The sequence below is a fragment of the Triturus cristatus genome, chromosome 3_1, assembly GCF_964204655.1.
Source record: "Triturus cristatus chromosome 3_1, aTriCri1.1, whole genome shotgun sequence".
Lineage (NCBI taxonomy): Eukaryota > Metazoa > Chordata > Amphibia > Caudata > Salamandridae > Triturus > Triturus cristatus.
The window spans coordinates 511,671,868-511,697,687 of NC_140583.1; the positions used below are offsets into that span (position 1 = coordinate 511,671,868).

The following is a 25,820-nucleotide window of genomic DNA, read 5'->3' on the forward strand; positions in this document are numbered from 1 at the left end:
GACCTTGGTAGTTCGTTTTTAAACTAATATTTCTGTAGCTATTTACACCACATTTCAGCATGTCTAAGCGTTTTAAATATGAAGTGTCACAAATAACCAATGCAAGGCTTCTCAATTTACCGACCTTGTGGAGGATGAAAGGCTGAGTCAAAATTACTGGGATTAGAAACCGTGACCTGCTCTTTACCAAGTTGAGGAGAGCATTCAGCCCCATTTGCTGAACACAGTACTCAGCGAGTTATTGCAAGGGAAATAGTAGAAACAAACAAAACTGTACTGTAGAGATCCATGTGTTTAATAATTATGGGGTTTGAGACGTATTATTTTAAAGGCCTAACATGCTTGGAAAAGTAGGACTCCAAAAGTAATTCAGATCAAAAAGCATATTAAAAATGTACTTCCGTTGAAATGTAACCCTTTTATGCCTATTTAGGGGTACAGTTTTATCCATATGTATTTTAAAGAACTATGTTTCTTTGTTTTCCCTTAGAGCTCAACATATTAATACAACTTCGGCTCTGGACACCACTAAATTTCTTGTAAAGGAAACCGAGTACATGCCTTGGCAGGCGTCGCTGAACAGCTTGAGTTATTTCACCTTGATGTTTGATCGCGATACTCTTGTTTTTGGAAATATGACGGTAGGATCCTTATTCTTACACTGTTATTCAACTTTTTGTGAAAATATTACCTTGCACCAAATAATCAGAAAGGTGTATGTAAACGCACTGGAGCTTGCACAGATTGTTGACTTTGAGATTTCTTCAAAACATTGTCAAATCGTGAAAGACTCTGATAGGTGTTTGGATAGGAGTGAAATGTGGGCCAGAGATGCTACCTACCTTGTCTACACTTAGACACTGGCATCTGTCATGGACTAGAGACTTTGAGACGCTGTCCTAATCAGAGGACCACCACAGGAGTGCAGCCTTTTGAATTAGTCTAGGAGTACAGGAGTCTGACTATAGCAGTCTCACATGTGGGCTATTGTGTGCACCATCACTGACATGGAGAACTAGCCCCTACTTTACAGGGATGGAAAGAAATGATTCATTTGTTGAGCTTCTGAAATTACATTTGTTGCTTAATTCGTGGAAGATAAACCCAGTTTCTCTGCTTTATAGATACGTTCTGTAGGCCACAACCAACTTTTTATATTTTAATTTTTTGTGGAGTAGATTAAACCTAGTTTCCAGGGACTGCACATTACATTAAATTGATGTCATTTAATAGGCACCAGGGGTCACAGTTGCGACACCTGATCTTCAGCTTCCAGTCTCAGGCCATGATCCTTGCGACCCCTGGTATTTATGACAATGAGGCGAACATTTCTGGTTATCGTCCTGCAGTGCTAAAATGGAGCACGAATCTATTATCACCTGTGATACCTACTCATGCTAGTTGGTGGGGTATGCTTCTTACACATGGACTGCTTCTCGGACATCTGCTGAGCGTGAACAACGTCCGATTCATTCTGCACCTAACCTGTCTGCTCATACCATACCAGTGCTCTATTTGTACAAAAGTAAGTGACGGCCCTTTCTCAGAAGGCCACTACAACCGGCAAAATCCATTCTCTGCCAGTGGCAGTAGTAACATAACACCAAACCATCGCACTCCTACAAGTGTGACAATTCCGAATATTTCAGACCACACAAAGCTATAATAATGGCATAAGAGACTGGCATTATTCATTTTCAATGTACCTGGACTCAATAAACAGGTTTGTTGTGCTCAATATTAAAAACACAGCGCCACCATGTGGGGGACTGTGAGTAGAGCCGGTGCAGGCAATTAAGGGCCTGCGCCGAGCACCGGAAATCACATGCACAAATTAAGCACTGTGGCATACAGAAGCTGAGACCCTGGCACCAGGCCTCTGCTGCTCACAACCTTGTGTGCCTTCTCAAGACCTCATAAGAACATCCTGAAGCTGTGCCTCCTGCCAAGTCCTTGTCTGGGACTTTTGACTACAGAGCCAGCCAGTCCCGGATTAGGAACATGAATGAAACGGAATACAGGGAAATAAAGGAGAGGTACAAAGGAGCATAGTTTTGAAGGTAAAACGACAGTTTGTCTTCACAATTATTAGATTGTTTGCAGTTAAGACTTACTGGTGGTATTCATGCAGACAGCAAGTAACATGTGAAGATCGGGTTTTTAGGTTTAGCTGTGAAATCTATTATTTTCAATATAAAGTTAAAAGGAGCTTACGTCCTCTTTTTCCTGGCTTCTCATTGGTTCCTGTGCGTGTTACTTTCTTTTCTCCCATTTCTATTGGCTGTAGCATGTTTTTAACACTTTATTTACTTGCCTACCCTTACTGGAGCAAAATGCACTGGTACCAGCATGCTGCACAGAAGATGGACACATTTGTTATGAGTGTTCCATTTTGCTGTTTCTTACACATGCACCTGGTACTATTTTCATGCACAAATACTATTCACTCTTTCCTTCACACCCAGTGTGGATTAATTGTGTAGTTCTTCAATACCTGGCGGCACAGCACCCAGGATAATGTGTTGCATGGCAAAACACTAATAAGGTACAAAAAGAGAGACCTATTGGCTATGCCAAGACTTTCTTTTTTACTTCAACCATGTTACACAGCAACTCAACTACTGTGCAGCATTTAAAAAAACATTGAAAAAGCCAATAGATTTCGAATATGCGAAACCGAGTGGCTTTGCCAATGCTTGTTTTCTGTGCCGCTGCACTATTTCTGGGGTTATATGAATAATCACAAAGCTCGCATTTATCAAGCTGTTATTAAGCTGTGTCAATTTCTGCTGAGACATAGTTGTGGAAAAAACATTATTATGCATTAGAGGTGGGTGAACCAACACATTAACAGGGAAAACGGGCTAAGGGTCTAGCTTGGCTCTAAGATCCCATCCAGATGCAGAAATCTAACCATGGAAACCTTTGGCATGTATATCATGCAACACACATGTAAAAATGATTAAACACTCAAAAAAGTGTACATCTTTTACTTGCTGAAACATTTTACCTTGGTAGACATAAGATATATTCATGCAATGTGAATCATTCATTGAAAGTAATTGCATTCATTACTCACCGTCTTTCCTGATGACAATGACATTAGTGAACTAAGAAGCAAGTTGTCTATCATCTACATACAATATGTGATTTAGAATTTATTATTGGCGCAACATAACCTGCGAAAGCGAACAGAATACAGTCTTTTGCACAGGGCACATCCTGAACTCTATGAGGCCAATTCACAGACCTAATCTGAGACAAAATCCTAAACTTACTACTTCTGGTATTCACATAAGGCACTTACGATTTTTGGTATTCACAGAAATCACTTACGACTCCTGGTCCCGATTCGCAAAAGTAATCTGAGTCAAAATCCTCACTTTACGACTTTCGGTATTCACAAAAGGCATTTATGTGTACTAAAGTTAGGATTCTTCACTTTTAATACTCCTAAATGCCTTTTGTGAATACTGAAAGTTGTAAAGTTAGGATTTTTCTCTGTTTAGGAGTTGTAAAGTTAGAATCCTAACTTTAGTACTCCTAAATGCCTTCTGTGAATACCGAAAGTCGTAAAGTTAGGATTTTTCTCTGTTTAGGAGTTGTAAAGTTAGGAATCCTAACTTTAGTACTCCTAAATGCCTTCTGTGAATACCGAAAGTCGTAAAGTTAGGATTTTTCTCTGTTTAGGAGTAGTAAAGTTAGGAATCCTAACTTTAGTACTCCTAATTGCCTTCTGTGAATACCGAAAGTTTAGGAGTAGTAAAGTTAGGATACCATAATTGGGATGACGAAAAGGAAGCAATCAGCACTACCTCTGCCTGTTCTCTCTTCAGCTTTAACATTAATTTTTTAATCAACGCAAAAGGCAGAAATGCATAATTGCTGACACCTTTCCAGTACTGCATAAATGCATCCACCACCTCTGTCTCTGGATCCGGTCTCCATCTGTAAAATCTGTTCACCTGCGCATTTACCCTTTCGCAAACAAATCCACCATAAAGGGGCCCAATCTGTTGCTCACTGCCCTAAACACTTCCCTGTTTAACATCCAATCGCTGAAATCCTTCAAACTTTTGAAATTCCTATTTGCCACCCTGGTGGTCATTCCCGGTATGAACTGAGCCTGAATCATGATCTCCTTGCTTAAACAAAAGTGCCAAAACTACTTCGCTATCTGCTAAAGCCTTTGACCGTAGTCTTCCCAACTTGTTGACATACTCACAGCAGAAACATCGCCCATCCTTAATAAAACACACATTTTACCTGGTGCCTGACAAAACTCTTCACCGCAAAAGATCCTGTCAACAACTTTGGATAGCTTTTTTTTATTTTAGAGTGTCACATAGCGCAAATTAGACTCGAGACATCGGGTATCACAGCGCTTTACATAGCACCAGTTTCGTTACAGAAGGGCACATTCATTTTTGTTACACACAGGGAGATTAAGTGATTTGCCCAGAATCACAGGATGTTAAGCGTTCAAGGTCGACCGCTCTAGCCATAAGGCTACATCCTCTCCAAAGAGGATATGAACCTCCTTCGTTTGCATTGTCCACTTTCCCCCCTGTTGTCAGGGAACCGCACCTTGCTCCCCAACCCTGAAGGCTGGCATTTGATTCTATCACCATATCCAGAATGCCACCCAAAATGGCTCTTACATTCCATGCTTCAAAGTTTGCTAAGCACTATTCCAACTTCCCCATTGTCTCTGCATCCACCTGTACCTTCTGGGAATACCGCACCCCTTTCCTAAGAAACCTGGCGTTCAACCTCTGCAAAGCTCGATAATGCAACGGGGCTGGAAATACTGCCTGAATTGACCCTGATAGCAAACCCAGTATACTCACGATCTGATGTAAGGTCACCCAATCGCTGGCTAACATCCTCTTTAACTCCCTGCAGATCTTCCACACATTCTCCATGGGTAACCTCAACATACATTCCAACGTCCAAATGTGAACTACTAAAAACACCTTTTCTGAATCCTGAGCTGGTTCCATACATGACTTCTTCCTGTTCATTACAAAACCCAAGATCGTCTATCTTTTACACTACCAACTCTGTGTGCTCCTGAGCTAATCTCTTGCTCTCTGCCATTATTAAAATGTTATCTAAACACACGATTAATCTGATGCAGCTTGTTCGCAAGCACGTCACAATTGGTCTCATCACCTTCGTAAAGCACCAGTGAGCTAACGTCAATCCAAATGTGAGGCTTTTGAACTTCCACATTACCCCTTGCCACTGGAACCTGAGAAAATTTCTCTGTTCTGTGCAAACTGGAACCGTCAAGTAGGCGTCCTTTAAACCCAATCTTGTTAACCAATCTCCCTTTCTCAACAGATTTCTCAACATATGAATTCCTTCCATCTTGAAAAGATTGTATTGAACCCACGCGTTCCACTCCTTCTAAATTTATTACAGACCTTATTCCTTTGTCCACTTTCTCAACTACAAATATATTGCTTATAAACCCCAGGCTCAAATTCTCTATTTTTTTCTATTCACCTTTTTTCTCTAGTTCTTGTACTTCTTGATCCACCATTCTGTCTTCTTTCCTTGAAAAAATGAGTGGCCTTGGCCAACTGTTCTGCACTGGTACCTCTACAAAATCTATCCAGTACCCTTGTACTGTTTGCAACACCCACAGATCTGCTGTAATCTCTTTTCAATTGGCTAAAATGTGGGGCAGTCTGCCACATAGTTTTACAGGGTTACACAAAGGGCCGCCTACACAACATACCTTGTTGACCCCTCGTCCTTCTATCTCCTCTGCGTTGTCCTCTTCCCTTTTGTCTCTGGGGGTAGAAGCCAGATGCTTGATATCCATAAGGCCTGAACCCATGCAAAAAAGACATCCACGTGATCCCAAATCCAGGGCCAGAGAATCGACCCCACATTCTCCCAGCCCACCAAAAACCTTCCATATATCCTTCTGCACTTTCTGAATTGAACTTTATGCCCATGCATACTTTGCCATCTCCTTTATGAACTCCTCTCCAAACTCAGCCCCTTTGCCTCCTGAGCCGATTCCTTATTAGCGAGCTCAGCCAACTTCAAATCTATTTTCATAAGAAGACTCTTCTTGCCCTCTGTGCACAAAGCTGCATTTGAGTTTCCCAACAAATACACAACTCGCTGCACCCATTGCCACAGCTCCAAAACACCCATTGCAGTCTCCTGCAAATAAGCTTCCTCAAACATATCAAAGATCTTTGTCATATGACCAAAGACATCTAATAAACGATCCTGACATCCTTTTAAGCCCTTATCGAGAACCCTTCTACAAACTCTTCCTGACTTATTCAGGAACGTGCACATTTTAGAGTCTAGCTCATGCTTAAAAGCCACCTTATTGGCCAAAGATGGCGTTGGACACTCAGACAGAAGTCTCGTCCTCGCCTCTTTAGGCAGTGCATGCCTAATACAGCATTTCATGTACTCCGCCACATGCCGTGCTGAAACCCACTGAGGTGAAAGAGGGTGCGGAATGGAATGTGGGTCAAACATAAAATCCCCCAAGGGATCCTTCACCTGATCAACCTGATCTTTACTCTCATTCTCTCTTTTACCTTTCTTTACTTCTATCTTTTCTTCATCAGTATCTCCAAAATCTACTGAACATGTGATGACTATGTCTCCTCTACCGGAAAGTTCATCACAGGCCACCGCCCTGTGATCAATCTTGCTGGCCACTAATAGCCTTTTCACACAACTCCAACAGAGTTGCCCTTTGTCTTTCATTTGGACCGTAATGTCCTTTTGCCTTAAATCCCATCTCCTTCGGGAGATGGTTCCTTTTCTGATTCACCTTACGACTTCCATTCGACCTGTCAGCTTCAATCGTTGCCTCCTCAACAGACCAAAACTGCTCATCTTCTGCTTTTTTCCACCATATTTCTGATCTCTCCAAACATTTGTCCAACCTTTTATTCAATTGGGTTGCCAAAAAAGAAACTGCTTTGAACACACACTACTGTACCCCTTTTATCAATATTCATCTGTGAAGCTTTTTCCCTCTCCATGCTCCTACTTAAATAACAAGCGATTCAAATCTAATGACACCTCCTCAAAAAGCAAAATTAATAAGCTCCTTCACCTGTTAGACTCTAGAGATGGAGCTTAATATTTCCTCAGAGAACACCAAAACCCAGCATTCCCTGTGAAAACAGCCTTACATGGTGTGAAGAAGCTGCCTAGAAAATCAACAAACTATTTTAGCCCAAAACATGACCGCCATATATTCTCTTAATAGAAATTCCTAGTATCCCAACCTAAAATAGCCACCATCTCCACGGCAAGCATCTTAGTTCAAATCCTTTCTTGGACTCCTCCCTTCTCCACTCATTCCCGGCGCACTGCACCAGCATACCCCAATGGCCTCAAGAGACTTAGGTAAGGCCCACGGCAAGACCTGCTGATTATACCCTTTCACATGTGTCTCGTTCAGAAGGAAATCAAAGCTTATTATGCCTGTTTTTTGGTATGCTGCGCACACCTCGCACGCACCCTGCTTCAAATATTTTACGGCCCATTTCAAACCAAGTAGCGCGAGCTAGAATGCCACGCACGCTTGCAAGCACCAGGCTTAATAACTCCTCACCACGACACGCGGTTCATGAGTAATGAGGTAGAGTGTTAAAGGAAGTACTGTTGAGTACAGTACTTTGTTGGTCCGTGCTCCAAGCAAGCGCCAAGTCTTCATAGTGAAGTGTATTGTGTTAAATTGGACCAGTCAGTGTGGTTTAAACTATGCAGCAGGATAGAATGTAATGGAATCGGGATGGTGTCATCATGTTCCACCGCCAAGTGCGGATGTAGTCATGGGGGAGATACCAGTAATGAGCAAAATGGGATTGCGCATGGTCTGGAGCATTGAACCCTTCATGCGTGCATGGTAAGGTGAGCATCTTCCAGCATATTCTAGATTGCGATTTAAGCCTACTGAAGAAGTGTTATGACAGAACAATAGGTAAAATAATGAAGGTACAGGAACTTAGGTAGTATTACCATTTTCATTACAGCAACCCTGTCTGCCATAGAAAGTGGGAGACGGGACCATCTCTTCAACTGATCCTCAAGCTGTGACGCGGCTCTACCATAGTCATATTGAAGCACCAGCTCAGGGACTTTACGGATCCAGATCCCTAGATATTTCACACAATCATTACTCCACTGCACAGGCACTTCCATTTCACAAAGCTTAGTGTCTTGGGTCAGAGGAAAAATAATAATTTTGAACTAGTTTATACCCAAGACCGAATAGCTTTGAACTGTATATATTTGCATTTTATAGGTGCTAAGTGAATGGCTGGGTCTTTAACATATAATACCATATCATCCGCACAGAGCGAGATGTCTGGGGCCGCTGGGTAAATTGTAAGTTTGAAGCTTCATGTCTCTGGCAAAGGATTCACGCCAGCAGTTCCAATGTGACCACAAATATTAGCAGGGAGAGTAGATATCCTTGCCTAGTGCCTCTATGAATAGACAGTCTAGTAGAGGTGAGTCTGTTAACTCGAACACAAGCAGTTGGGTCAGTGTAGAGAAACGTAATCCACTGCAAGAAGCAGGGGGGACTCCCATTCGCTGCAAAATTGTAAACATACATTCCGACTCAATGGAATCAAATGCATTCACTGCATCTAGTAGGACTGCCACCGCTTCCATGGAGGGATTCAACTGATGTAACAATGAGAATATTGTGTGCAAGTTGTGTGTCGTGGAGCATGTCAGTGTAAATACAGATTGTTCTGAGGAAGTCAAAACTTTAAACACCATGACCCACTTTGTGTAATTGATTTGTGATCTATCTTGGATGGTCTGAAATGGCTCATAGGATCTTGTCAACCACCAAATGCAAATGTGCCTCACCTTCCTATGTTTGTGGCTGTCTAGAGGGAATGCACAAGGTGTAGCTGTCACCCAGCCCAGATGTGAAAGCACACAGTTGTAAGCACAGAGAAACATCCACTTTCTAAAAGTGGCATTTCTAAAATAGTAATGGGAATCCAACTTCACCAGTAAGGAGGATTTGTTATTACCATTCCAAATATATGAAATATGAAAAAGCTACTACTCTCTCATTGGAAATTACAGCTTAAAAGTGTATGAAGGAATTCACAATGCTAGCTTATAAGAGGGGTAGGCCTCATAGTAGTGAAACACAAAATAGTCTGTTTGTCACTACCAGGATATGCAAAACATAACAGTACATGTCCTACCTTTTACTTACATGGCACTCTGCCCTTAGAACTACCCAAGGTTTACTTTGGGGACTTAGGCCTGGCAAGTAATTTTAAATGACAAATGTGAAGTGGTAGTAACTGTACACAGGCACTGTAGTAGCAGAACTGAGACAGGTTTGAAAGGCTACTTATGTGGGTGGCACAATCAGTCCTGCAGGCCCACTAGTAGCCTATGACTTACAGGCTCTGGGTATATGTTATACCACTTTACAAGGGACTTACCAGTAAATCAAATATACCAATAAGGTATACAGCAATGTTACCATTTTTATGGGCGAAACACATGCACTTTAGCACTGGTTAGTCCTAAAGCCAATAAAAACGAGTTCAGAGAAAAAGGAGGAGGAAGGCAAAAAGTTTGGGGTGACCCTTCAGAGATGCCCAATTTCCAACACCGCCTTACCATCTGTTTTTTTCTATTTTGCACCACTTTTGAGAAGAAATTGGTTGTATTTTAGATGTCAATATTTATTAACCGTAAAAATGTGTTATGGTGTTCTAAAGTTATGTTCAAGTGTTTGTATTTTATACATTTTTTTACAGATTATTTGTCTAAATAAACAAATCTTGGTTAGTAATAGTAAAGTAAAAATTGAGAGATCTTGAACAGTCTTCCACATTTTCAGACAAAGGTCACAATAACCATTGTACAGTTTCCCAGAAATTCTAAAATATTCATATTTGACTTAGTAATTTACTTTATTCAGAATATAGTTCATCACTGTATGTGGGGCTCACAATGCTTCTTTATGGGAGTTAACATGCAGAATTAATTCATTCTTTTGTGGAAAAGGAATTCAAATGTTTCAAAATCATGTTTCACAACTGGAAATCCATGTGTATTTTTAAGCTCATCCATGTCATCAGTGGTATCTCTCAATCACATAACTTGTTGTTGAAAGCATCGCAAATCATAATGGATGACTTCTGTTTGGATTATAACTTTATGATCTCCTATTGCCTTTTTCCCTTGTTTAGTAGATGCAGTACTTAGAGGGTGTGACTTACTCATGGAAATTGTGGAGTACATAAGGACTAGGTTATACATAACAAGAGCGAGCCATTGAAAATTGAGCCACTTAAGACTTGTAAAGTTTGAAAAATACAATCATTTTGGTATTGTTGTGGATGAGGATGAGTCACAGTAAATTTTGTCAGGTCAATCCTGCCAAAACGTCTTAGGAAAAAATGCCCCAAAAATACTGGGAGATGTCGATTGTTTTATGTGGTAGGCACCAAAATGTCATGTTGTGGGCCATTTTGAAAGAGTAAACTCGGAATAGGTGTTAATGATTGCATCTGTTAAATTCTGAATCTCGGGGTGTCAGATTGCAACAGATTTGATAATCGGTGCATAGGCTGAGTTCCATACTTTTCAACTGCAGGTAGCCAAGCAGGGTCCCTTTAGCATTTGCTTCAATTATAGATGTAGATTAGTTAGATTCAAATCAAAAATACCATAGGTGCACGCGGCAGTCCAGACGCTGCAATACTTCATAGATGACAAGCTTACGCAAAGGCAGTTAAGGCACAGAATTTGTAGTCTTCCACTGCCCAAAGACAGTGGTTGGTGGACAGCAGCAAAGGTACATTTGCATTCCTTGTGAACTCTCTTTTTGTACTTCTCTACATTTTCCTTCCATACTTCTTCCCAAATAGTAATGATGTACTGTATTGTGTGAAAGGGAACGAGCAGAATCACACCATGTTTACTAAGATATAGTAAACTTAGGCTCTTCCCAGCACTGGTGTGCTTGTGGGTGCCTAGCGCCAACGCAGTCAGTCTTGCTTCATATCACACGAGTGCCAGATTTGTGGTCAGGATAGAGTATGTGCTACAATGGCAGATTCCTGCATACAAACTATTTCATAGAGATGTATTGCTCTTTGCATGTGTGCTGCATCATGCATGATGCAGCACACATGCAAAGAGAAAGTAATGAGTATTAAAGAATATATTTCTCTCCGATACACAAGATTTGGGCAGGCGCACCATTTTGGTGTAAACCTAGGTTTACTGTCTTTGAGAAATCTGGGTTTTCGTTAAGGTACATGACATGGGTCAAAAGCACGGAAACGCCCATGCTTCACCCATGTAAATCCTCGCCGTTGCAGGGTAAAGCAAGGCAGCACAACGTGCTGCCTTGCTTTGCAGGTGAAAAGCGGCACAAGACTATACAAAATTTATTTGTGTGGCTTTGTAAATGTCACTTAAATACTTGCGTCGATGTGCATGATGTAAGGACAACACAAGTGTTTAGTAAATCTGGACCTAAATTTCATACTCTCCGCTGGCCTTTCCATTCACAAAATTCATCTCTCTTCTCCTAAGGAAGAGAAATGCTCCATCCAACTTCTCCTAATGTTCCCAAATCCCCGATCTCTCAACAGGTGGTCCTTGCTTAGAAGCTTTGCATAAACAATCCTAACTATTTTTTTAAATAGTCTCTAGCTGACCAGGGTTTCCTAAGCCTGAAAATAGCTTGAAATCCCAGTCTCATGATATTAATTCCACAGTATATCAACAGTACAATCTTTGTAAGCATCAAAGACTCAAAAAGAAAGTTTGCAATGCCCATATTTTTAAGATTTAAAAAACAATTTCTCAATCATATCCTCAAGCGACTTCTGAAATCAAAAGCATACGTCGAAATAATTTAGTTAACCATTTATGAAGTTATAAAATTGTTGCTTGCGATATCTATTTATACATATTTTCTAACATGTTCACTAATACGTGTACACAAATATAATACTTTTTACAACAATGCAACTCTGATTGTGCACCAGAAGCTCTCAATTAACGTCCCAGTTGTTTAATTTCTACAACTCCTAATAATTAAATAACATTTACAAATGTTTCTCTCCAAAAGGGGTCATCTGAAACATGCATTATTTCATTTTATTCTTACTTTTCTTTATCATTATAATTATTTTTTTTTCACGAGAAACACAAGATGAAATTGGTATTTATCTATGGAAGTCTCCATGAATAAAAAGGCTTTTGTGCCCATTTCGTAGGTCAGCAAAAATGTTTCTCACTACTTGTAGTCTTTAATTTCTTAGTAAATGTTTAGCAAATCCTATTTACCTAGGGGCATATTTATGAGAGCCTTGTCACATTTGCACCACACAAAGTGGTATATGTGTGATGTAAGGCTCGGAGTCAGATTTATGAATCCAGGCAAAGTCATATTATATGGCTTGAGTGGCCTTATTAATCTTGAGTAAGGAAAAGCAGGGCAAATCGCGACATTACCTTACTCTGCGCAATTCCCAGATTCCCAGATTTACAAGGACTTGTAAACCTGGGGATTTGTCAAGATCTTACGCCTTGTCAAGATCTTACGCCTCCCCTGGGCAGACGTAACGAGGAGAAATATTGTTATTTTTCCTCTTTCCATGTGTGATGCATTTTGCAGCACACATAAAAGGAGGAGAAAGCCTCTATGTATTGTTTTCGTGCAGGAAGGTGTCTCGTTTGCACAAAAAACAATCCTACCTACAGCACAGGCACTCTTGCACCATGGTGCAAGGGCGCCTGCGTTGGCGCTAGGCTGACGAAACGCTGCCAGTGGAGAGAGAAAGGACAGGAATTCAAGTATTTGATAATTACGGTGTATTCCTGCCCTTTCACTTTGACGTAGGGCAGCACAGCAAGGTACCTTGCTGCGCTGCCCTACGCCAAAACCCCACAAGCATTGGCATAGCCAATAGGTCTCGCCTTTGGGACCTTATAAGTGTTTAGCCATGCAACAGTTGCATAACTAAATACTTATAAGGTCCCAAAAGCGAGACCTATTGGCTATGCCAAGCGGCCGTGCGGCCGTGAAAGTGATCGCAATCAAACATCAAAGCGGCCGTGCGGCCGCGAAAGTGAAAGTACTTGCGGTAAAGCGCGGCACGCGTGCCCGCGCACATGCACTGTAGCTCTAGGCTGGCCTGGTAGCACTTTTTGGAGCCCTCTCAATAAGTATCGCCAGACCAGCACATGCGCTGGGTCAGGCGAGACCTAATAAAGGAAGCCTGAGTGTTTTCCAAAGTGTCACTATACGTATGACGAATTGTGAAATCTGACTTATAAAAAGTATGTCATTTAAAGCAACTGTAATCATGTGAAATGCACAATGACTGTTTTTCGTAATAACACAGAAAATTCATTTTTTATATTAACACAGCGATATCTTCAAAAACAAGTTCGACCTTTATTCGAATATTTTAGAAACCTGACTCTCGACTGGACAGTCCTCCCAGACGGCCTTATGGAACAGTGAGTTTTCTGACAATAATATGCCTGTATGTGCTGAATATGTAGTATTCTGGCCACAATCAGTGTGCAGAAGGAGGTCACTGAATAAATAGTTAAACCCTCTACATAGAGTGAGGTCTTAAAGAAGGAACTGGAAACATACAACCCTTTTGTGCTCATAACATCGAATAAGAAGTGAAAAATGTCAATATTTTACCTTACAGAAGAACAAGGATGTCCAAGAGACTAGAGATTGCATAAGCCCAGGGTGATCTCTCAACCCCAGTGAGTTAATAGATTTACTCCATGTCAAGACTTAAACCTTGAGTCCATGCCGGCAGGTAGTTAATTTAACTCAAAACTATCGTTAACTTCATTAACTAAATGTCATTATCCAACTCGTTGATGCTTTAAATGGGAAATCACATAGAATCTTTTAAGAGCATTCTGTCTGGATCGATTGGCCGATTAAATGATTGACTGTACACTTATGGAGCATACTTATTATCCCACCACGTCCTGGATCAAAATTAACTGAAAGGTTTTATGACTAGGAAGTAAACAAAACTGCTGAGATGTTTTTAGTTTGTTTCTTTGTGGTTTTTATTCAAATCAAACTAAATAAGCTCTCAACATTTAACATGTACAAACCAATGCAGCAAACACTAAAACGGCAACTCTAAAGTGCATCTAGAGCAAGGATTTACGGAAATGTATCCCATCTATTAATCTACATATTTGGGACATGTCAGAGATTTTAAAAACTATTTTAAAATAGAAATGGAATCAAAACCTACATTTTCACATTCTAATTAACTGTCTAAAAAAATCAAAATGTGATATTTGACCAAGAACGACTGCTGAAACACCTGCACACCATCATGTCACCAGCTTATGAGTTTTGGGAACATCTGCTGCAAGCATGATAACGGCCAGACAACACAGACATCAAGTTGTAACATCTGGAGTTAGTCACAGTGATGTGAATAAGGCAAGCAATGGAGTGCTGATGGATGAAATCAAAGGGCTCATCTGCTAAGCTGTACATTTTAAATAAGAAGTAACTATAAGTCTATCACAGAAGTTAAAAAGTACTCTATGCATTCACCAACATAAAGGTAAGGGATACCTCAAATGAGCTAATCGAAATCATTGGGAATATTACAAAACTGGGGCTTCACCCCAGTTAAGAGCTGCCCCCCCTTCTTTGAAAGAAAGATGCAGATAATCTGTATGAATAACTATCATAACGAGGTTCCCTTCAAACCACATCACTGCACTCTTGTTACAAGCACCCCTTATCCCTCTTCAAACTATTGCCCCTAGTACTAGTTATCCAGGCCACAGCAAAGATGAAAGCATCAGCTCTGCATGTGAAAGTTCTAAAAATGTCCTGGAGACTGCATTGAGTCCCTAAGGCCTAAAATGCTATGATAATCTCCATGACAAAATAAAACAATGGAATGGGCGAATAGTAGTTGATTAGCTGGAGCAGTGCTATTCTACCACCTTAAGCAGTGGTAATTTGTTGCTAGTCAAGGGAATTTTAAAGCGCCTGCTGTTTTTGTTTGGAAACATAGCTACATTTGCTGACATATCTAAAGTGGACTACGAAACATAGCACAATATCATACACAAAGCAACATAATACAATTAAAAAATACCAGGGCACAAGAAATACGTAAAAACAGTCAAAACTGAAGAAATACAATAACCATAGTTCAAGACAACATCATATTGCAATAATGTAGTTGAAAAACAAAGCATTACAAAAAAGCTAAAGATACCAACACCACAAAAATATACCACCCAATAATAGGCATCAACATTCGTGTCTTACATTATCAACTACAGAAACCTGCTTTCATACGACAGTAGCAAAAGGTGTGCAAACACTAAACTCTGCTTCTACTAGATGAAATAGGGTCAGTCAAAAATGGTTTGTTATCTGGCCCTAAGGAATCTTGCCAGTACAGCTCTAAACCACAAAATCTGTTGGTTCATTTGCCATTAACTTCTCTTAAGTACTTGCAAGTCCAACATTTATTTCTGCCTAATCCTGGAAAAATGTAGTGTGCACTTAAATATATTAGCTTTTGATTTACTGTTCTCAACTTGAACTACTTCTATTGTGATTTCTGTAGCCTATATAAAGGTGATGATAAACTCTTAAGCTGCTTTATTTGTCTTGCTATATTTTGATGTTTTATTAAATACGCTTGTTCATAAGAATATGGATTTTGTCAAATGAACACTTCTATAACATAAAATCAATTTCAAAGGTATCACGATGCAAAAAAAATGCAGTCAGAATATCGTGGTCCTTTATATTAAGTTTACATACTACAATGCAAACTATAAAGATATTGGGGTATATTCACAAGAACGTGTGCTAAACATCACCCAAAAATGCTAACGCACTTTACACATCGCAGCCTATTGCGGGAAAATAACCCTGTGTCAACGTGGAATTCACAACAAGGCGGCCCCATTCGATAGTTTGCCGAAACCGCGGCCAATGTCAGCGATACAACCACCTTGACGGAGACAAAAACACAAACCTCAATGCGAAAAAACCTGCTATGGGCTAAAGCGCGATGAGGAAATCCGCGATAAGCAGCGCCAGGCCTGCAATACACACATGGCAGGTGGGAAAAATCAACATAAAAGTAGAAAAAACACCCACACACAAAATGACCAACACCCAAGCACCATGGAGGCAGCCGGAGCAGGCACAGAGGACGAGAGCAACCCCACAAGCACCCCGGATGACCATCCCGGGACCTCGGGGACAGGGAAGGGCAAGGACAAGAAGAAGAGGAAGACGAAGTTCAGTCCACAGGATCATAGTCACAGAGGTGATGGAACACCATCAACAACTATTCGTCACCTCCAACGTGTCATTGGGCACCAAAAATGGAATATGGTGGAACATCGTTGACAAGGTGAATGCCGTCGGAGAGCACAAGAGGTCAATTGGGGGGTGCCGGGGAGGGTGCATCTTGGGGGTGGTGTCGGCGGGTGTTGGTGCCCTTTCGGGCCTCCGGGCTGCATGTTCAGTTGCCTGGGTGCATGTGTTGTTCTTTAAATGTGGCTCTGGGCTGGGCTTCCTTTTGTGGTGCAGGCTGTTTCCTGGTGCTAACACGCCTTTTCGCCTGTTTTGTGTTCTTATCGCCGATCTGGCTGGTCGTTGTGAATGTTGTGGAGTGGTGTTGTCACAGCTTTGGGCATGGAAACACCTACTCTGCGTCTCATTAGCGATAGTTGCCTGGGTCATCTGTGGCGATGTTTTTTGCGGCTGCTATCGCGGGTAAACTGGTGCTGTTAACACCAGCTTGTGAATGGGGAAATGTTTTTATCGCAACTTTAGCTGCGATAATGTGCCATTAACTCGGCGATAGCTCCTTGTGAATATGCCCCATTGTCTTCAAAATATTGTGGTCCTGAAAATTGAGATTACATAGGTAAGTATGTATATTAAAATGGATTTAAAATGTTGATGACTTTACATTTTTAAACATATAATTCTTAAAAGTACATTTAAACATCTATATATCTATTTATACAAATAAATACATAAGTGAATTTATTTAAACAAGTTATAACAAATACTGATAATAACACTATATTTTGTTAATCGAGTTTTATTTTAACACAAAGGAGGAACGTACACAGCGATATTTGTTTAGTAGTCCTTATCCCAATTGTATCACATCCTGTAGCTCTCCTCTTCAACTAGACAAAGGATGAGAAAACTGAGCAATTATTTCAAATACATAGATCACTCCTACAATATCAATTCATTCTTAGGTCTTGGGCCGTTTGGTTCGTGGGGCCGAAGCTGAAGTGGAATTATAAAGAGAATCAACATATTTGCAGTGTGGAGACTAGAAAGAAAAAATAAAAAAGAATAATAATGAGAGGAGGTGAGAGATGTAGGGAGAGAAGGTTAGAATACCTTTCATCAAGGGTTCTAGTGCCTTTGTATTCTTACATCCCTCAATATGTTTCGCTGCAGTGACTGACCAGGATTCTTCCTGGTTTTTCAGCTGGGTGTGTGGGGTAGTTTTCCCATTGGTTCTTGGATGCCTATTATAAAATGGGAACAGGTAAGTCAGTATTTTTAGCAAGTAGTATCCGTTGGTTGTGTAAAATTTCTCGGTTCATAGTTTTAAGTTAAGTGGAACTGGTTGCAGCCCCTGCCCAGTCATCCTACCCAGATGGAGGACTAAATTCAAGTCGCCTCCTGCAATGATTTTGCTATATGGGAGAAAAAGTATTAGTCTAGTTATGTTTCTAAAGAGAATGTGTTTATCTCCCACCAGGGCATATATCAATCCTACTATCATTGTTGTACATGTATTTTTAAAAATTCGTAGTGTCCACCACCGGTCTGACCTGGTTTGTGCTACGTCGAGTGGGAGTACATTGTGGATCACAATGGACACTCCTCTTTTCTCTGTGTTATTGGAGTCACGTTAGGGTCATGTGAGGGGCTTGCAGGTTTAGCTTATCGGTTTCTTTTGCTATCAAGTGCATTTTCTGTAGTAGGACTATGGGTTTGATAGCATTTTTTTATCTGTTTGATGTAGTGTGTGAGTTTGTTCGCATTCATTGAAATAATGATTAACTCTGTGATGTGGGCATAATGTTACCAAAAGTGTTCAGTGATAATTGACAGCCAGGTATGCGTTAGAAAGTGCTTTCAAGTAAGAGTCTGTAGAAGTGAGTAGGGGTACTCAAGGTGTGGAACAAAACTTGACAGATGTGGGGTATCTGGGGAGTCTTTCCTCTGGGTGGGGAAGGGCATCGTAAGAGGCGCTTCATTCGGGTGAGTTCCTTTACTTGCCAATTGGATGAGTCGGTCAGTGCACATGGATTGTGATTGATTGATGTGTCTGGTAGTGTAGTTCAAGGAGTAAGGATAGGCTTAGGAGTAGTTTTGGCAAAGAAGAATCATGTTGACTGGGATTTGGGGATCATTTGACTACATGGTTATGGTGGTATAATTACAGTCCTATGTCAGCAGTGAGTAGATGTCAGTCTCTCATGTCAAGGCATAGTAATACATTAGAGGGTCTAGTTCCTGTCACAACAGTTTTTTAGAAATGTAAATCCTCTTCACCCTCCACCTGTAGAGTCATAACATCGCCATGGGAGATTGCGATGATCTTCATCTTTTAACTGTGTCTGGCGGTCACTTCGGCTGCCTCTTAGAGATAGGAGTCTTCAGACATTCCAACAGGTAGTATTAATTTAGATCAGTTAGTTTCAGCAGGGTGGTCCTGCAATTTTGAGGTGTCTTGTTCTGTTTCCACCTTGAGCCAGGATCTGGATTTATGACTTTGTTGGGGATGGGGCTGGAAACAAGGATCTGGTGGGGCGCTGATACTTTCGTGTTCCTCAGCTGTCTATTATCTACATATTTCTTCAGAACTCAAGCATCTGTGAATTCTGTGGTGCGTACCTCGTATGTTAATAACATTGTGGATGTGTCCACAAGTTTGTATCTGATTTCCAGCTGTTTGAGCCTTGATCTGTGCACGGACAAGCACTTTTTTTTCAATATCTTGATCGAAAAGTTTTGTGCCACATAGTTTTAACGTCTCCGAATTGAAATGCACCATCGGGTTTATCTGCGTGAAGCATCTTCTAACGTTGTTGAAGTCTTAGGCAGCATACTATTATTTGTAGCAGGACATTGTCATAGATGTGCGTGTTTGGATTCTTTGTGCCAGATGAAAGCCTTCAATAGGGTTATAGATATTTTAAGTGCTGTAAATTCTTTCAGAATCATGTCAAGAGTGGAGTAGAGACTTTGATCGTGGCGTCTGGCATAAGAAGGGATTTCACAGTTTTTCCTGCTACTGCTTTCGTGAAGAGTGATTGTGTGACTGTCTTTGACATATGGGCATCAATTTGTGAATTTGCCATCATCAAAGGTTCTATTATGTATGTTATGTCGCTGTGTTCTTTCTGGAAGTTGCTGTCCCATAGAAGAGGAGGCGCAGCTATCAGGCAGAAAGATGATTGTAATCTAGTTGCATGAGGCATTGATTTGTTAGGCGGGGTTGAGCCCTTAATGTTCCTGTGAGGGGTGCAAACTGCATTGTTATAATGCCTTTCTTGCTCACCCCAACTTCATGGTTAGTGGCTTGAATTATGGTAATCATTGCTGCTGTGCACTATTGGTCCAGTGCAGTTCAGAGTCTATTTGTCCATGTTTATTTGCAGAACTATGTAGTTTTGATTGCCTATAAATTCTTGGGAGGGGCACAGGCTAGTGGGTTCCCCTTATCCTCCATGCACAAGGCAAAGGCTTGACTGCAAAATTTGTCTGAGATTTTCTGGTTGCTGTGTCTGGTTCTCATTTGTGTATGTTTTGCTCTATCACAGTCTTTGCACACTTCAGCAGTCTGAGTGAGTCGTCTATTATGGCAGCTAACCCCTATAGGTATCTTTTTGGTACCTTCCATACACGTACTCAGTTTTCCGGCTGCTCCGCTGCAAAGTACTCTGGATCCCATGACCATCTGCCATAGGATTATTCCTGTCTTTGTGATCTCCCTCTGGTCCCAGATATGAGTTTTTCCCGGCTGACATGCTGGTCTCATTCTGGCGTCTGCCATTGCAGTGTGATGCTCAGTGTCACCAGGGCCAGGAGCAGTATTGCCAGTGGTCGTTGTGGGCAATCCATTTTATTTGGGAGTCTGGCACTTCTTAGCAGCATTGAAGCATATCACAGCGATGTCCATTACTTGCCAATTCCATCTTAGGTCAGATTGAAGATTTAGCCATAGAAGTAACAGCTCATTGCGGAGCACACTCGAACTCCACCATCTTTCTCGGGCTTCAGGCTCTGCCCCCCCAATAACTAAATTTGTACATATATATTATACATTTATAATAAAAAATGAATGCAAATGAAAATTATACAAAATAATTATCAAATCATTAAAATTGCATTTTAAAAACCCATTGCTAAAATTCTTAATACTCAAAAAGGTACAAATAAAATATAAATATAAGATTACAATAAAAAATATACTGTAAAATAAAAGCACAAAAATATATTTAAAAATATAAATACTAAAACAAACATTTATAAAAAAATGACCAACTTTCAAAAAGTCTAACATAAAACATACTACGAGAATATAGCTTCAACAAAAATGGAAAAATGCTGTCAGTTCTACATGCAGTCATTTAAAAAAAAAAAAAATCCAGCAATTAAACTCTTTAAATTTTTTTTACTTTAACATAAATATGACAACATTGGCATTTCTAAGTCTACATAACGTTTGAAAATTGTACAAAAATACCTCTTTTTGTATGATCACTTGCATTTTTTTAGGCTGATGCTGCTTGTTTTTTGGCACTGTGCACTGGCACTCTGCTAACCAGGGCTCAGTGCACATGCGTTGACTACTAAAACATGTTGAAATTCTATTATATAATTTTATATACTATTTAACTTATTGTAGTATACAAAGCGTACCGAGGGGCCTATAATTTAAATGTCACTAGTGAACTGCAGCACGTATTGCGCCACCACTAAAGTGCAAAACAGAACAGCAGGCCTACGAGTGTAGCCTGTCTGTGCAGTTTTAAAACTGCAGTTTTGACCCGCTAAAATAACTCCTTTTGACAGGTGTAACACTGTTCTTTTAAATATTTATGCATCCTTTAGGTAACACCCTAATGCCCAATAAGGTAGGGTACATGGTATTTGTTAGAAATGGGGGTCTCTAGTTGGCAGAGGTAGGTACTTTTGTCCAAATCGGGACCCTTGCTTCTAGTCAGGGTAAGTGGATACACTTCTAAAATAACCCCTGCTCACCCACTTGGTAGCTTGACATGAGCAGACAAGCTTATCTCAGAGGCAATGTTTAAAGCATTTGTGAACACATACAGTAATACAGCGAAAACACTACAAATGAACACCACACTAGTTTAGAAAAATAAATAATCGTTATCTTAATCAAAACAAGACCAAACGCCAAAAATCCACAATACAGAAATAAAAATATGACTTTCAGATGGTAGAAATAGGTCAGTTCAAAGCAGATTGCAGATGCAACACTTTTCACACAAAGTACCTCGGATGCTTCACGCAAACTAACAAAACGGGCCTCAGGGAAGGTGATGCATCGGTTCCTTACACTTAGGGAAGGTGATGCGTCGGTTCTTGCTCCGGGGGAGGTGATGCGGCGGTTCCTTACTGCTGCGCAGAGGAGGTGATGTGTCAGATCCTTACCAGAGAGCAGGTGATGCGTCGGTTTCTTACTGCGTGGGGAGGTGATGCGTCAGTTTCTTACTGTGTCCCCCAACGATGCGAAAGACTTGGCACCTCGATGCGATGATCTGGTACGATGCGTAGATTCTTGCAGCCGCACAGCAGGGCTTGCATCAGAATCAGTGCAGTGATCTCGGACTTCGGAGATCGTTGCACTCAATGCAGCGTGCAGCGATTTCTCGTGCCGCGGCAGGCGCTGCGACGGTTTCTTTGGCGATGCTTCAGAAAGAGGTACGGATGCGTCATCCTTCTCAGTGTTGCGTTGATTTTCCAGCTCCCAGCGGAAAACAGTCTCTAGAGGTCCAAAACAAAAGCAGGCACCTCTTTGCAGGTCAGAGCTCCCAGCAAGGAAGTTGGTGGTGAAGTCTTTGTGTCTCTGAGACTTCAGAACAGGAGGCTAGTTCAGTTTCAAGCTCTTGGGGGTCTTCCTCAAGCAGTGGACACAACAAACAGCAAAGTCCTTTTTCCTTTCCTTGGCAGCAAGTAGCCACTACAGGCCAATCCCAGACAGCAAACAGCACAGGGGCAGTATTCTTCCTCAGTTTCTCCGGCTCTTCTACTTGGCAAAGGTTTCTCTTGATTCCCAGAAGTGATCTACAAGCCTGGGGTCTGGACCCATCTTTTTATACAGTAAATCTCTTTGTTCTCTAGTGCAGAGAGAGTCTTTGCCCAGCCAGAACCAGTTCTGTCCTTTCTGGTGCAGCTTCCTGGCAGGAGGTGGAGACAGCATTGTCAGAGGCAGACCAGGCCCATTCAGGTGAAAGGAAATCTCCTCCCCCTCCTCTAAATGCAGCTCAGATCTATTTAACCCAGCCCTGACTCATCCAGACTATCTGGAGACACTGCACCTCCCCAACCCCTGTCACCCCATAGCCAGACAGTCAATAAACATTCTAGCAGAGGCACACTGAATGGCTAAGCAAGAACATTCCTACTTTCTAAAAGTGGTATTTTCAAACACAGAATGTAAAAATCACCCTCATTAAAAGATGCATTTTAACATTCTGAGTTCAGGCATATCAAACTTAATTTTCCCATCTTGTTCTCAGGGATAGTTATGCTTATAAGATGTTATAAGCAATCTCCCCATTCTATCCTATGGGAACAGATAGCCTTGCAATAGTGAAAAACGAAATTGGCTGTATTTCACTATCAGGACATGCCACACACATCAGGGCATGTCCTACCTTTCACATACACTGCACCTTGCCCACAGGGGTACCTTGGGCCTACCTTAGGGGTGGCTAACATATAAAAAAAGGGAAGTTTGGGGCCTGGCAAGTGGGTGCACTTACCAAGTCGACATGGCAGTACTAGACTGAGCACAGATACTTCAGTGGCACATCTGAATTATATTTACAGGCTACTTATGTGGATGGCACAATCAGTTCTGCAGGTCCACAAGCAGCATTAGATTTACAGGCACTGGGCACACAGTGCACTGTACTAGGGACTGACAAGTAAATCAAATTACCCAATCATGGAACACCAATCCATAACAACAATTTACAAAGGGAGCACTTTCTCTTTGGCACTGAACAGCAGTGGCAAAGTTCCCAAAGCATCTAGACCAGCAAAACACACATCAAAAACACAGGAGGCAAAGACAAAAATACAGGGGATACCCACGCCATTGATGCTAGGTCTAACAGTATTTAACAGTAGGACATGTAAAACTTTATTGTAAAACATGTTCTGAACATAGAAAGATGTTGAAAACCATTTTTACTGCAGTAGGGTTAGCTGTTCCATAGAAAAGCTTTAGAAGGTAATAGTAACATTAAATAATATTATGTCCACATAGGAAATAGCTACAACATTAATTCTTGGACTTTTAGAAATATTTATGACAAGCCCAATTCATTATAATTCATAAATATATAGTAACCTTGACAATATAGTGGTAAGCGATGGAGTGGGCGCAATATCTTTTCAGGTCAATACTGCTAACCCCGATCAGGTGGGGGATTTAGGGTAGCTTACAACAAGGGTAAGAAACATATTTAAGCGGATAAGAGAATGCACTTATGTTACAGTTGCAGAATTTGTCAACAGGGCTGAAACTTGGATTTCTATTTATTTGCACATCTGCCTACACACATAAAAAAAAGAGTTGGGCCAAGATCAAGATATTAGTACCCATTGTGTAACAAGAACAGTCAAGGAGAACTACTTTTCCATAACTAGGAGTAGTCATTGTTTATTTACATGTTTTGAAAGTCACTTTTTTACAAGCACTGATTGCATTTTAGGCATTCCAGCTAAATGCCAATTAAAATAATGTATAACTGCCAGGAGTCACAACACTATTTATGTTTCAAATATGTTGCTTTTAATTACTGCAAAAATTCAGAATGTGAAATTATGGATTTGTTATTGCATGCTGGTTCATTACATCATTCTTCTATGATGTAAAACGCATTACTCAATTGACCTAAAAAGAGGATTGTCTTCTTTTGTAGTTGATGTGATGGTGCAAACATATAACAATAGTTGTCTGTCTCTAGTTGAAGACCTATAGAAAATCTTTTATTAAGCCGGGACTTTTTCCATGCCAAAGAAATTTTAAAAACAAATGTTTTGCTTCAACTATTGAGATCTTCAAAATAATAGCATATTTCACTCAGCATTGTTGGTGAGAAACTCCCAGATACAGTTTTATTAATGGTTTCATGAAACCACTATTAGCTGTCGAGGGACTGTATATGAAGGCAGGGTCATGTGATTTAAGTACTCTTATCCCCTGCACAGTTAAATAAATGAACTCTGGGAACAAGAATCTCTTCAGTATATCTGGTGTGGTCTGTTGATGAAAATGATCTTTTAACTTAGCGGTGCTGCAGTACAGTGATAAAAATAGAAGTTGGATATATCAAGTTTCTGAGAGACAAAGTTGTACAAGACCGAATAAAAAAATTATATTCTTATAGGGTATTCTTCACTTCAGAGTTACACATGTTGCAAATCATAATTGACAAATACATTAAAATACTAATCTACGGTTTGATGGACCATACTAAGTCAGTCAAGTTGATGGAGAACATTACATCCTCCTCCCTGATGGATTACCATCCACCATATTTATAGATCACCGCTGGCCGTTGGTGATTTCAGTACCTTGTCAAGGACAACAAAAATTGGAAGGTGGGGGTCATCATTTTTTTTTTTCTGTCCCTCACCCCCATGTTTTACCTGGTGCTGACAAACAGAAACAAGCATTGGCATAGCCAATAGGTCTCGCTTTTGGGACCTTATAAGCATTTAGTTATGCAGCACAATATCCTTGGTGCAACAACATTAAATGTTGCATGGTTAAACACTTATAAGGCCCCAAAGGCGAGACCTATTGGCTATGCCAATGCTTGTTTAATCAGTCAACATAGCAGCATTACCCCTAACCATGTTTCTTCCAATTTGACTGGTTAACTCAATCACCTTGTAGAAAACAGCTTTTGTAGTTTTTTTCTCTTTAGTCTAATCAAATGACAATGGCTTTTATTTATGTACGCTTTGTACGTATAGTTGGTGCTTGCAGGTTTTCAAAACATGTAAATAAAAGCCATTGTCATTTACAATGCCACTAGTTCAAACTCTCTCAACTGCGAGACCTATTGCATTGTAAAGGCTTGTTTTAAAAACGAAGGCGTTCCTAAATTTAAATGGTGCACAACACCTTAATAAATAAGTTAAGCTGTAAATAAATGTGTGCCTCTTTATTTAACACATTTCTCAACTTTACTGTGGAGTAGAGAAACAACAACCAAATGCTGCTGTTTACCAGAGGCCTGCATGGAAAGGTCAGGAGGGACACATGTGGCCCCCGGGTGGTACTTTGAATATCACTGCGTGAATCATAGGCGCAGGCTAGAAGTGTGCCAGGTCCTGCACCTGCAGTTCTAAAAAGCAGGTGCTGAGAGGGGTCTCTATCGGGCTCTTCATTTTTACCCTCACCCTCAGGATGAAAAAAAATACATCTTAATTCTTCAGCAGCACCACCCTTCACAGCCTTTGATGTAACTTCAAA

At 40.7% G+C, this 25,820-nt stretch overlaps 1 protein-coding gene across 1 annotated transcript in view; it reads left to right on the forward strand.

Moving 5' to 3' along the window:
* Positions 1-25,820, forward strand: part of LOC146860506 (aminopeptidase Ey-like) — a 174,413-nt gene that overhangs the window by 108,528 nt on the left and 40,065 nt on the right. Inside the window, exons 14-15 of the mRNA XM_085644418.1 lie at positions 491-641; positions 13,430-13,521. Of these exons, the coding sequence (XP_085500544.1) occupies positions 491-641; positions 13,430-13,521 (243 nt within the window). The remainder of the gene's footprint in view (positions 1-490; positions 642-13,429; positions 13,522-25,820) is intronic.